This window comes from Mytilus californianus, unplaced genomic scaffold (assembly GCF_021869535.1).
Source record: "Mytilus californianus isolate M0D057914Y unplaced genomic scaffold, xbMytCali1.0.p SCAF_5, whole genome shotgun sequence".
NCBI lineage: Eukaryota > Metazoa > Mollusca > Bivalvia > Mytilida > Mytilidae > Mytilus > Mytilus californianus.
This window is the reverse complement of record NW_026262701.1, coordinates 111,492,418-111,505,331: the sequence shown is the minus strand read 5'-3', so window position 1 is coordinate 111,505,331 and position 12,914 is coordinate 111,492,418. Positions and strand designations below refer to the sequence as shown.

At 31.7% G+C, this 12,914-nt stretch overlaps 1 protein-coding gene across 1 annotated transcript; it reads right to left on the bottom strand.

Moving 5' to 3' along the window:
• Window positions 1-3,752: 3,752 nt before the first annotated feature.
• On the bottom strand, window positions 3,753-12,792 carry LOC127700635 (ubiquitin-fold modifier-conjugating enzyme 1). Its single transcript, XM_052204189.1, has 5 exons — window positions 12,649-12,792; window positions 10,805-10,936; window positions 8,030-8,106; window positions 6,206-6,296; window positions 3,753-5,438 (listed from the first exon to the last, which is right to left on the bottom strand). The coding sequence occupies exons 1-5, from the start codon at window positions 12,769-12,771 to the stop codon at window positions 5,346-5,348; spliced, it is 516 nt and encodes a 171-aa protein (XP_052060149.1). The 5' UTR covers window positions 12,772-12,792; the 3' UTR covers window positions 3,753-5,345.
• Window positions 12,793-12,914: the final 122 nt, after the last annotated feature.

Genomic DNA, 12,914 nt, shown 5'->3' with positions numbered 1-12,914 from the left:
ATCACATAGACTTAACATTTTTAAAGATCCATGATGAGGTCAAGGTCAGATAAATCTTGTTATACAGACAAAAAAAATAAAAGATAAAAGAGATGATAAAAGAGATGATTTTTCATTTCCTATCGTAAATTATCAATTTTTAGATGGTGACGTTCCCTTGTCACCATCTTGTGGTGTTTATATATCTCAACTTGTACGATTCACTCGTGTATGTAACAACGTATTAGATTTTAGCGAGAGAAATTTATGTATTACTGAAAAATTATTACACCAGGGTTTTCGATATCATAAACTAGTCAAACATTTACTAAATTTTATCATCGGTATAAGGACATCATTCGTAAATAACACTCAACATGCAGACATCTTATACGTTCGGGTATTTCACATCCAATCTTTTATGGTAATATTCTGTACAAAGCACAAAAATGTCAGTATTCACCTCAAAAGCTAACAAAACCTTTCAACAGACTTATTAAGAAGGGATATAGTTACGATACTGTTGTCAGGTCATTTTGGCTTTAATATTGATTCACTTATAGGGTCTTTGCATCAAAATTAAACACATTTATTTTAAAACCAGTTGTTGGCATGACACGGGTCATGTTCTTCTCATATATTTTATGATGGTATAATACTAAACCCCTAACAGGAGGGATTATGCCTGATATTCATATGATGAAGACATAATCTTTCAATCAGTTTAATTGAGGTCTGGAGCTGGCATGTCAGTAACTGCTAGTAGTCTGTTGTTATTTATGTATTATTGTCATTTTCTTTATTTTCTTTTGTTTCCCATTCTGACATCGGACTCGAACTTCTCTTATACTGAGTTTTACTGTGCGTACTGTTGTGCGTTTGTTTTTTCTACATTGGCTAGAGGTATAGGGGGAGGGTTGAGATCTCAAAAAACATGTTTAACCCCGCCGCATTTTTGTGCCTGTCCCAAGTCGGGAGCCTCTGGCCTTTGTTAGTCTTGTATTATTTTTAATTTTAGTTTCCTGTTAATAATTTGGAGTTTAGTATTATCACTGAACTAGTATACATATTTGTTTAGGGGCCAGCTGAAGGACGCCTCCGGGTGCGGGAGATTCTTGCTGCATTGAAGACCCATTGATGGCCTTCGGCTGTTGTCTGCTCTATGGTCGGGTTGTCTCTTTGACACATTCCCCATTTCCATTCTCAATTTTATGTACACCTTACAATTGTTCCATACACCAAATAAAGTTGACCTATTGCTTATGGTAATTGAAAACAGACCAAAACACAAACTTAACATTGACCAATGAACCATGAAAATGGGGTCAAGGTCAGATGATACCTACCAGACATTCATTCATTCATGTCTTGCTATTATGTCTTGAATTAGACTATTTACCGGATTTGTAATAACATAAGCAACTCGACGGGCGCCACATGTGGAGCAGGATCAGCTTACCCTTCCGGAGCACCTGAGATCACCCCCAGTTTTTGGTGGGGTTCGTGTTGCTTAGTCTTTAGTTTTCTATGTTGTGTCATCTGTACTATTATTTGTCTGTTTGTCTTTTTATTTTTGGCCATGACGTTGTCAGTTTGTTTTCGATCTATGAGTTTGACTGTCCCTCTGGTATCTTTCGTCCCTCTTTTTTGCTATAAGTATATGAAAAAGAGACCAAAACAGAAAAACTAACATTGACCAATGAACCATAAAAAGTAGGTCATGGTCAGATGATACCTACCAGACATTCATTCATTCATGTCTTGCTATAAGTATATGAAAAAGAGACCAAAACAGAAAAACTTAACATTGACCAATGAACCATGAAAATGAGGTCAAGGTCATATGGAACCTGCAAAACTGTCATGTGCCCCTTACCATAATTCCAAACACCACATATAATTGACCTACTGCTTATAGCATGAGAAAGGGACCTAATCATGTAGTTTTAACCTTGATCACTGATCCATTAAATGAGGTCGAGGTCAGGTGAACCCGGTCTGACGGACATGTAAATGATGCAAGGAACCAATATACCAAATATAGTTATCTTATTACTCATAATAAGTGAGAAATTTTCATGACAAAGAATCTTTAATTTTTTTTTCAACCAGTCACTGAACCATGAAAAGGAGGTCAAGGACAATGGACATATGATGGACGGAAACTTTGTAATAAAAGGTATCTGCATACAAGGTATGAAGCATCCAGGTTTTCTACCTTCTGAAATATAAAGCTTTATACTAGGGATGTCAACTCAGTGAAGATTTACTAATCGAGTACTCATTGGATTTACCGAGCGATACTCAAGTACTCGCTCGGAAAAACATCTACAAAATGGAAACACAAAATTATACCCATTTTACGTATTGTGGGTCATTGTCTTATGGACGTAAAACCCTCAACATAATTATCTATGACTAGATAATAGTCCAAGGAATTTTATACCACAATTAATAGCTCATTTACTACATGTACTAATTATGCAAACTGTCAATAATCTAATCAATTAAATAATAAACATCTATAGACAAATGATTACTCACACAACAGTATTTGGAAATCGTAAAACAACACATATATGATCAACAAAGGGGTGATGATTAGAACTTACTAATGCCTTTAACCATTTTCTGAGGGTCGACAAAGGGTGCAATGAATTTGTTCTTATTTAAAATATTATTTTGTCAACTTTTTCTGGTAAAAGTCAATTTCTCAACTTTGTTACGTTGCTGTGACGGTACAGAGGTGTTGGAATGACTAAGACACAATTAGTTAAAAGTGAAAGCCTTGGAAAGGTGCGCTTGTTCATAGCCTACCTCTTTCTGGAGGAATTTTAAATGAGAATTAAGCACAAACATTCGAAATGTATTTTAATTTTGATTAAATATTTAATTTCCCGGGATGCGCTCTTAATGAAAATATTTTTTCTTCAAGAAGGCAACAACATTCTGACAGGAAACCGATTAGTCGAGTATCAATTTGGTATTCGATACTCGTCATTACCGAGCGATACTCGAGTACTCGTTGACATCCCTACTTTATACAAATAGTTTACACTGTTGCCGCCTCAGCCGGATAGTAATCCTTATGTCTGCATACTGCGACTTTCATCACAGGCAAGACAAAAATTATATGCAATGATAATACTTGTCAAAATTCTTCAGTTTGTCAACAATTATGGCAGTGTAATGCATTATAATAATTGTTTAAGCATAAGCTAGTCTTAAAAGAAATTTTAATGTTTTTGTCAAATATATTATATACTAGTCAATAGCGCATACCTGTGGTTTTATAAACCAAATGGTTCATGCTGACCTACTGGCCTTGGGTCATATTAGATATGTTGCCTGGGTAACAGATAATCACAGTATAAAATGAAGTTGGTATATATGCTTACTCAGCTTACTTAACAGATGAATTAGATGTCACCTTTTAGATGAATTAAAATTGACCTTAAATTTCAAGAAAGGTGACCTAACTTATTAAAAGTTATCCTTGGAGACTAATAAAAAGGTCATCTTGACCTTACCTAACAAGAGTTTAAGTGAACTTCCTTAAGATCAATTAGGAGACGAATGAAAACTGAACCAACATGAGAGGTGATCTTATTAAAATGTCACCTTGGAGAGAAATGAAAACCTGGCTTCACCTTATTAATGCAGGTTGAACTTTTTAACTAGGAAATGAATGACCTTTTAACCATGGTGGTTTCAGAGATGCTGTTATGGCTAAGGGGAGCAAGAAAGTATATAATAAAAAAATCAACAAAACCAAATTTATCATTAGTTTATTTGCAATAGAATAATTTGTTAAGAATTTTGCACCATTATAATAAATAAAAACTTATTTTTCACTCATGAAAGACTTCATAACAAATATTGACATAATATTTTAGAATGTCTAGATTTTTCTTCTGTATGAACAATTAGATCTTTTATCTTTATAGTTATCTTACCTGAATATTCTAGTTGAAATTATAAATATTAATAATATTCTTACTTTGTTGAACAAAGCAACTTTCAGAAGGCAAAAGAAAAAACGTGGCACTCATACTGTAGTGTTAACTGTCATGTTTCTTTTTATAGGCAAATACTAACATGTGCTTCAATTCTAAATACCTCTAAGAGAATTGCACAAATCACACTACTTTTTGATGAGATATGTCAGAAATGCAGCAAAATTCCTATTTATGATTGAAGTATTACTTACATCTTGTCATTGTTTATTGAAGTGATGGATAGCATAAAGAAATACAATAAACATATCCCAACCTATTTTCAAATTGGCATTACAAGTTTGTGCATTTAAAATATTTAAAAAAACAGTCATTTGTAACAATCATACTCCTATTATAGAAAGATTTACTATAATTAAAAATAATCTTACACATTTCTTTCCAATTGGTATCAATGTTGCACATTTTAAACAATATTCAACAGTTATCTGTAACAATTTTACTACTTATTTAAATAATATGAAAATAAAAAAATCGCACATAACTGTCAATCCTAATAAAATGGTTTTATCAGGTATAAAATTTCATTTAACATCCATAATTTTAACTTTACAGTACATGATGATTAGAAAATTACCAGACATTTGAATAAGATCTATCACATTTGAACCTTGTATAGCATCAATAAAATCACTTATTACTGTTTAACTTGTTACAAATCTTGTGCAAGCTCCAGTTTTATGATGTTTTCAAGAAACAGAAAATTTCAAAATTATATATTTTCCCTCTGTTCCACTGATATCAGATCATATAAACACTACCATATTCCATGAGATAATTCATTGCACTTTCCAGAACAAGATTCCAATCAATTTCACTTAGAATGATCCAATACTTATATCTGCACTAGTGAAGATATTTAGCATAAAAATCAACCCTAATAATTAGATTTCAGTATTGTTGCTCATAATCCACAAGATTAAATTCTCAAAAAGGTATACCATTTACACTGTATTGATCTGTGCAATGATTGAAGTGATACCGTTTACAAAGTATTGATCTGTGCAATGATTGAAACCAAAAATTCATTAAAACATAAACCAACAATTTTCTAATAGCAAAAACTGGCAAATTAGAATAAAAGCATCTTTAAATAGTGCATGCTCAATTCATTTTTCCTACATGTACAAAATTTATAAAAAAATAGAACAAAACAATATTTATACATTCCAAAAGTTACCTAATTCAATTTAAAGTTTCCAAACTTAATAGGCAAACAAACTAGTTTTCATAACTTTTGATGTTGTTTAAATTAACAAACAACAATATAAAATATGAGAAATGACTGGAATCTTGTGTATTACTATAACATAAATATCTAAAATGTGTATGCTACTACAATCACAAATATCAGGAAGCAGCACTTTTTGTTGAATTGTCCTTGTGACTAATTATTCCTTTCTGTATTAAGTCTGGTACTTCTACAGCTAGCCATGGTCCAAGCTGAAGTAAAATACAAATATTGTCATATAATTTCTTCTTATGTACAGTAACTACCCATAAAAATATATAAAATTGAATTTTTAACCAATTGTTAATTTTTAATTGTACCAATCCACTGTGGTGCTGAGAATTTAAATAATGCCTCTGAAATCCATGAACAATTTCAAACTGGTAATTTTGGCACAATTTTTACGGAAAAATAATCGAATTAATCGAATTTACACAAAGTGAAATTAATCTAAAATTGTTTTTAACACACATTTGTATGATGCTGCATGACATCATAATTTACTCTACAGGATGGTTTGTATTAAAGCAGTTTTGGTCTATTTCTGTTTTTACTTTTGGAAACCTCTGTGTGAATTTTTTGAAGATAATGTGTCTTTATATATCATTTGCACATGGCACATAGTTGCTTAAACTTTAATAGAATTTTTCATACAATCTTGAAAATTATTCATTTTTGGGGACAAATTCTCTGTATGTATTGAACAATATTAAATAGGACATTCAATGATTCATGGACATATTTAAGACTTTAAAAGTGTTTATTTTTCACACTTTTCTTCTGCATACAAAGTTTTTTGATTAAGGTAAGCTCAAAGAAAAGTAGAGAGTATTAGCTACATTGTCTGAACATATAAACTGGAATATTGTGATGCTGTGTTAAGCATAAAAAGATGTGAAGTGATATTGATGTCTATATAAGTCTGGGTTTAAAAACAAATCTTTACAGAAACAGAAAATAATTTTCTATAACAACTTACCCCTAATGCCATGGCATGTGCTATTCCAAATCTTGGTACATTTCTAGCCCATAATGGTTTAAAATGATCTGTTAAACAAATCTTTCCACCTCTGAAATATTTCAGAATTTCTTCAATTATATTATATTTTGTTTTTTTTTATTAGAATAAATGATCAGGATGTACAATGTTGCTATAGCAGTGAAGAATGGTTTACAATGATGTTCAATATGGCAGACTGTAAACTCTTGCATGAATAAAAATATAATGAATAATTGACCTAATACTGAGCACCACAAATCAATGATGTCAAAGTTTAATGCACAAAACATCATGATTAAAAAATGGCATTAATTGTTTTCCCAAAAATTCACAATATTAATTACATGCATTAAATTTTAAATTTACAGCAGGTATTTCTAGTAAGCTGCAATAAAAGTAATAAATGGAAGAACATATTAAACAATAAATCAATTACATATTTTCTGAATAATAAGACAATCGAGATGATGTGTGCTATTTCTTAAATGTAATCAATTTTTATTTTTGAATCAAGATATCATTAGATTATGTGCCAAAACCTGTAATTTTATTCTGAAAAGACGCAGAGAAGTTTCAAATTGTAAATAATATCACAATTATGCTATATATTTTTTTCCTTCACATTTAATTTTTAATGTATATACATGTTGTTTTAGTTGTATTGGTCTCTTATTTATCTGTACAGATTGACTTATGTATAAAATAACTGTTGACACAGAGATATGTCTCACCTTTTTGTAATTTGATAGCATAATGCAAATATTGAATCCAAATGGCAATATTAATCATGTAAACTATGCAAAACATTCAAAGTCAATGAACCATGACTTATGGTGCAGGACCAAATAACCCAATGGAAATGAGAAATGCCAATGCTTATAAAACTGCATACCAAATACCATTGACTTACAATGAAGGGTTCCCTTTACAATAACCTAAACACAAACTCAATTTGTAAACAATGTAAAAGTTTCAAAGATAATGAACCATGCTGATGTGGTGGGGCCGTATTATCACCATGGAAAAGAGACTTGCAAATGCTCATAGAACTGCATACCAAATATCACTGACTTAAGGTGGATCACCGGTAAATATTTCCTCAGATAGAATTTTCTTATACTTTGGCAAAATTAAGATTTTACTATGCTTTTTTCAAAAATATAATAAAAAGTATGGTTCACCGTGCTATTTTTCAAGCTACAATTCATGCAAAATTGCACAAATTTGCATAGATTGTTCATGAAAAAAAAAAAAAATCAATGTGATAGAATTTTGAAATAAAATATGAGAAGATAGGTTTTATAATATGCCTTAAGAAAATAAAAATAAAAATAGTGTCACCGAACTTGTTTTCTTGCTACATGTACATGTAAATAATGAAAAAATCACTATCATTCCAGTCTAAATCTTTTACATAAGAGTTATCTCCCCTTAATGTCTAAGTTGAAAAATTGATTCTAAAAACACAAATATTTGGTATTTGTTTAAACATTTTGGATAATGCAATAAAACACTTATGCAAGTGCTAATACAACTGCATACCAAATATCATTGACCAACCACTAGTGGTTCACCATAAACTGACCTAATCACAAACTAATACATTGCTGACACCGCCACCGTCGGAAACAGTATACCTAAGTCTCGCTTTTTAACTCTGTCAAGGCAAGACAAAAATGTATCTTTTATGATCGTATTGTGTAATTGTACGCATAAGGTGAGACGTAAATAAAATATTGAATTGAATGGAATACAGAGACTGCAGATAAAAACTAAAAAGTTAGTTGATTGATGACACAGTACCTATACATTTTAGCTGTTTTACCATCTAATTCTGGGATTGCTAATTCTGGTGCTGTGGTGGGATACATAACTGGAACCTGAAATATACAAAAAAAAGTGCATATTTTGTATATTTCATTTAATTTACACACTTTGGAACATTTCATGTTACATGTATGTACATGTATTATAATAGACTGTAAAAAATATCTAGAATTACTTTCATGGTGTAAAGATCATAATAAGAACTTAAGTTTAGCTAATTTTTCACTGAAGTTTGAACTTTAATCAAGCTTTCCAGTTGTGTATATTTTATAGTTAAGATAATACATAAACTGTTAACACAGAGATATGTCTCGCCTTTTTGTACTTTTGATAATGCAAATGTTGAAATTAAAATAGCAATACTTTAACATGTAAGTTATGCAAATATTCAAAGTCAATGAACCATGACTGATGGTACATGGCAAAACAATCTCCATGGAAATGAGATGTGCCAATGCTAATACAACTGCATACCAAATACCATAGACTTATCATAAGTCGTTCCCTTTCAACAAACCTAAACACAAACATTGACTTGTAAACTATGTAAAAGTTTCAAAGTCAATGAACCATGATGAGGGGGTGGGGCTATATAATCTCCATGGAAACGAGACTTGCAAATACCAATAAATTTGTATACCAAATATCATTGACTAAACATTAGAGGTTAGTCTTAAACTGATCTTATTACAAACTAATACATGTAAACTAGAAAAGTTTCAAAGTCAATAGACCATGACTGAGGGGGCGGGACCAAATATTCTCCATGGAAATGAGATATGCCAATGTTATACAACTGCCTACCAAATATCACTGACTTACCACTAGTGGTTCCCATTGAACTGACCTAATCACAAACTAATACATGTAAACTTAGCAAAAGTTTTAAAGTCAATAGACCATGACTGAGGGGGCGGAGCCAAATAATCTCCATGGAAATGAGATATGCCAATGCTTATACAACTGCTTACCAAATATCATTGACTTACCACTGGTGGTTCCCCATAAACTGACATAATCACAAACTAATACATGTAAACTAAGCAAAAGTTTTAAAGTCAATAGGCCATGACTGAGGGGGCAGGGCCAAATAATCTCCATGGAAATGAGATGTGCCAGTGCTAATACAACTGCATACCAAATATCATTGACCAACCACTAGTGGTTCACCTTAAACTAGACCTAATCACAAACTAATACATTGTTGATGCCGCCGCCGGAAACAGCATACCTATGTCTCGCTTTTTGACTCCGTCAAGGCGAGACAAAAACTAATAAAAGAACAGAGTTACAATGTCCCCCGCTTTGCACATATTTCATCTATCCAACTCCAAGGTACAAGGGCAATAACTAAAAAAATCGTAAGGGTTCCACGGAACCCAGTGTCTCGCCTACTTTTGCTGTTAGTTGTAGGCTCAACAAAAATGGGGAAAAAATTATTTAAAATTTTCCTCTAGATACTATCTTTTGATTGTAAGAAGCTTCTATCCAAGTTTGGTAAAAATCCAGGATGGTTTATGAATCTAATAAATGTTTTAAAAACTTTAACTGCAGACTGTACATGCTGTATGTAATGTTAACTGGAAGAAAAACTAAGTCCATTTATAAGTAATATAGGGAAAAACAGGAAATAAATTTTTACAAAATTTCCTTCTAGATACTAACTTTTGATCACAAGCAAGCTTCTGTCCAAGTTTGGTACAAATCCAGGATAGTTTAAGAAAGTTATTAAAATTTTAAAAACTTTAACCACAGAGTGAATGTAATGTTAACTGGCAGAAAAACTAAGTCCATTTATAAGTAAAATACGGTAAACGTGATTTTTTTTTTACAAAATTAACTTCTGGATACTATCTTATGATCATAAACAAGCTTCTTTCCAAGTTTGGTAGAAATCCAGGATAGTTTAAGAAAGTTATTAAAATTTTCAAAACTTTAACCACAAAGTGAATGTAATGTTAACTGGCAGAAAAACTAAGTCCATTTATAAGTAAAATACGGATAAACAGGATTTTTTTTTAACAAAATTTACTTCTGGATACTATCTTATGATCATAAACAAGCTTCTTTCCAAGTTTGGTAGAAATCCAGGATAGTTTAAGAAAGTTATTAAAATTTCAAAAATTTTAACCACAGAGTGAATAATCGTGGACGCCGCCGACAATGACGACAGAATGTAGGATCACTATGTCTCGCTTTTGTGACAAAAGTGGCAGGCTCGACAAAAAAGCACTTTTTGTTTGTTCTTTAAAACTTTTTATTAATATCTTAAGAGAAATGAAGGCTTCAGGGCAAATGCAATGATATTTCCATTATTTTTTATATTTCCAAGGGGCATAACTCTTTCAAGACATTGCTGATATAAACCTATGATACAAGTTTCATAAAAATCTGGCAAGAATTGAACACATAAGAGCGCTAACGATGCAATTTTCCATAGAATTAATGTTTCCAAGGGGCATAATAAACATCATAGAAAACACATACTTTAAAAGTTTTTGTGATGCATACATCTTGGAGATATTTGAAGTAGTTCTCCTGACTCATAGATAGAGAGTGTCTGCTAATTCACACCACAGTGTTGGCAGTATAATTAACAACAATGCACAATAGTCATATAATGTGCTTACAAGATTGAGTAATTTTCAGTTATTTTCTTTTATCATATTTTAACCTTTAATTCCTATACCCTAAGGTACAATATTTTCAATAATCCCTTATCTATAATAAAACAAACTTCCAACTACTTACATCAAATTCTAGTTCAAATTCATACTTGAGTAATTCATGTATATACCAACACTTTCCAAACCATCTGGTACCCTCCTTATTAGACTCCAATCTAAACCAGTCATTGTCTGCTTCCTTGTTGTTCTGAACATACTGTAATAGACATCAGAATAATGTTTAATTTACATGCAAGAACCACATGTATTTACTCAATAACATTGTGTGTTCATTTTTCAAGTTAACATAATAACAGTATCCATTGAACATTAAAGCTGAGCTGAACTCCTTAAATAACTTTAAACCTTTTGTTGCTTTAAGTAAGAGCAGTAGAGCTAAAATGTTCTCCCAAAATTACCATTATACCACTGAGGTTTAAGCCAAGCATGCCTGGCATCATAAGCTACCACTCTACCAACTGAGTTGAAGGGGTAAAATGCATTCCAATATCAAAGATAATTGACAGATATATAATTTTAAATTTTCTAAGTCAAGGGAAGCACCACTGAACTTACAATGAAATCTTTAAAAAAAGTGCTATAACTTTTTAAATTAGAAATAATTTGTTTATCAAAAAATAAATTTTAATACCTACATGAACTATATTGACCATGTACATGATACCAAAAAAAATATACACAGTTTTTCTGATGCAGTGACCTTTAACATGACACCTTTCATTAGAAATCCCACATCACACATGTACAACACAGAGGTAAAACTGTAGTAACGATCAGAAGTACATTGTAATAGGTAAATTACCAAATAAATCATTAAATATATATATAAAATATTCTAACATTGAATATCTGTGTAATTTTTGTATTTTTTAATGTCATTATTTGTAAAATGTAAAAATAATTGATAGTCTTAGCACATTTTACTGTAAATTTGATTTAGGAAAAATCAGTCATGTCAGCATTTACATTTAGCTTTTTTAATAATTATTTGTATAGACTCATCCTCTGTCACTGGTAACACCTGCCTCATATTCCAGCATTAATCAAAATGATGGTGGCAAGGAAAATATTATAGACAGACTTGTCTGACAGTCCCTCACATTTCAGACTTTGAGTTTGAGGACGAGTTATTTACGAAATAAAAATTTGTTTACACACTTTATTATAAAATTTTCCTTTAATTTATCGGTTATTTTTTATTTAAATTACCTTGTTTTAGTATTGTAACAACTGAACTCATATTGAGTTGCAATCAGCAGTTTTCAGGGGGTGAATCTGTATTGCAAGAACATCATGAAAAGAGGGTGGTAAAGGGTTATTTTCGTGCAACGTTTTTGGCCTTTTTATTTCTCGTTTTCTCGTGTTTGGTTCGATGTGCGTGCTTTGTGTTTCCACTTATTTATTTTCCGTGTTTCGTGTCCGTACCCTCAATTTCTCGTGCTTGTCCTGCATTTGATTAAAAAGTAAACCGGGACTAATTCAAAGTCAGCCCGGATATTGTTTTAAATTATGCAATTCTGTTGCATATATGTATGGTATGTTACAAAGTCCATCAAATTATTATGAATAAAAATTTTTCAAATCAGATGCAACTAGCGGACGCTTAAAGGTAACCGCAGGGTCTTCATGATCATTTCCATTAATAATGACTGTATGAGCTCCAATAGCTGCTGAATAATAACTTCTGCTTCTTTTTTCCTTAATATTTACGATTTTATTTCTCGTGCTTCGTTTTTCCCGATTTTTATTTTCCGTGCAACGTTTTTGCGATTTTTATTTCACGTGTTTCCGTGTTCAGGCCGCCCCTTCACCGCCCTCTGAAAACCATATGGAACGTTAACTTGGTCAGTTAAAGGGTTTGTAACATTTTATTTTAGCGGTTTTATAACTTTATTTTCTTTTTCAAACCTGTATAAGGGACTGGTATTCTTCCTTGAGTCTTTGAACCCAGAGTTCTCCATCTCTAGGTCCAGCTTTAGTTTTCAGAAGAGGAATCTGTGCAAGAGTTCGCTTCGTGGCTTCGTCCACCATGATGTTTGTTTATAACGTAAAAGTCAGTCGAGCGCTTTTTAATACAAAATTTACAATACAGTAATCAAGCGTCAATTTGACAGGAACTGTATAAACTGGTTCCTAACTATAAAATTTGTTCTTTTGAGCTAGAGGTAAAAAGA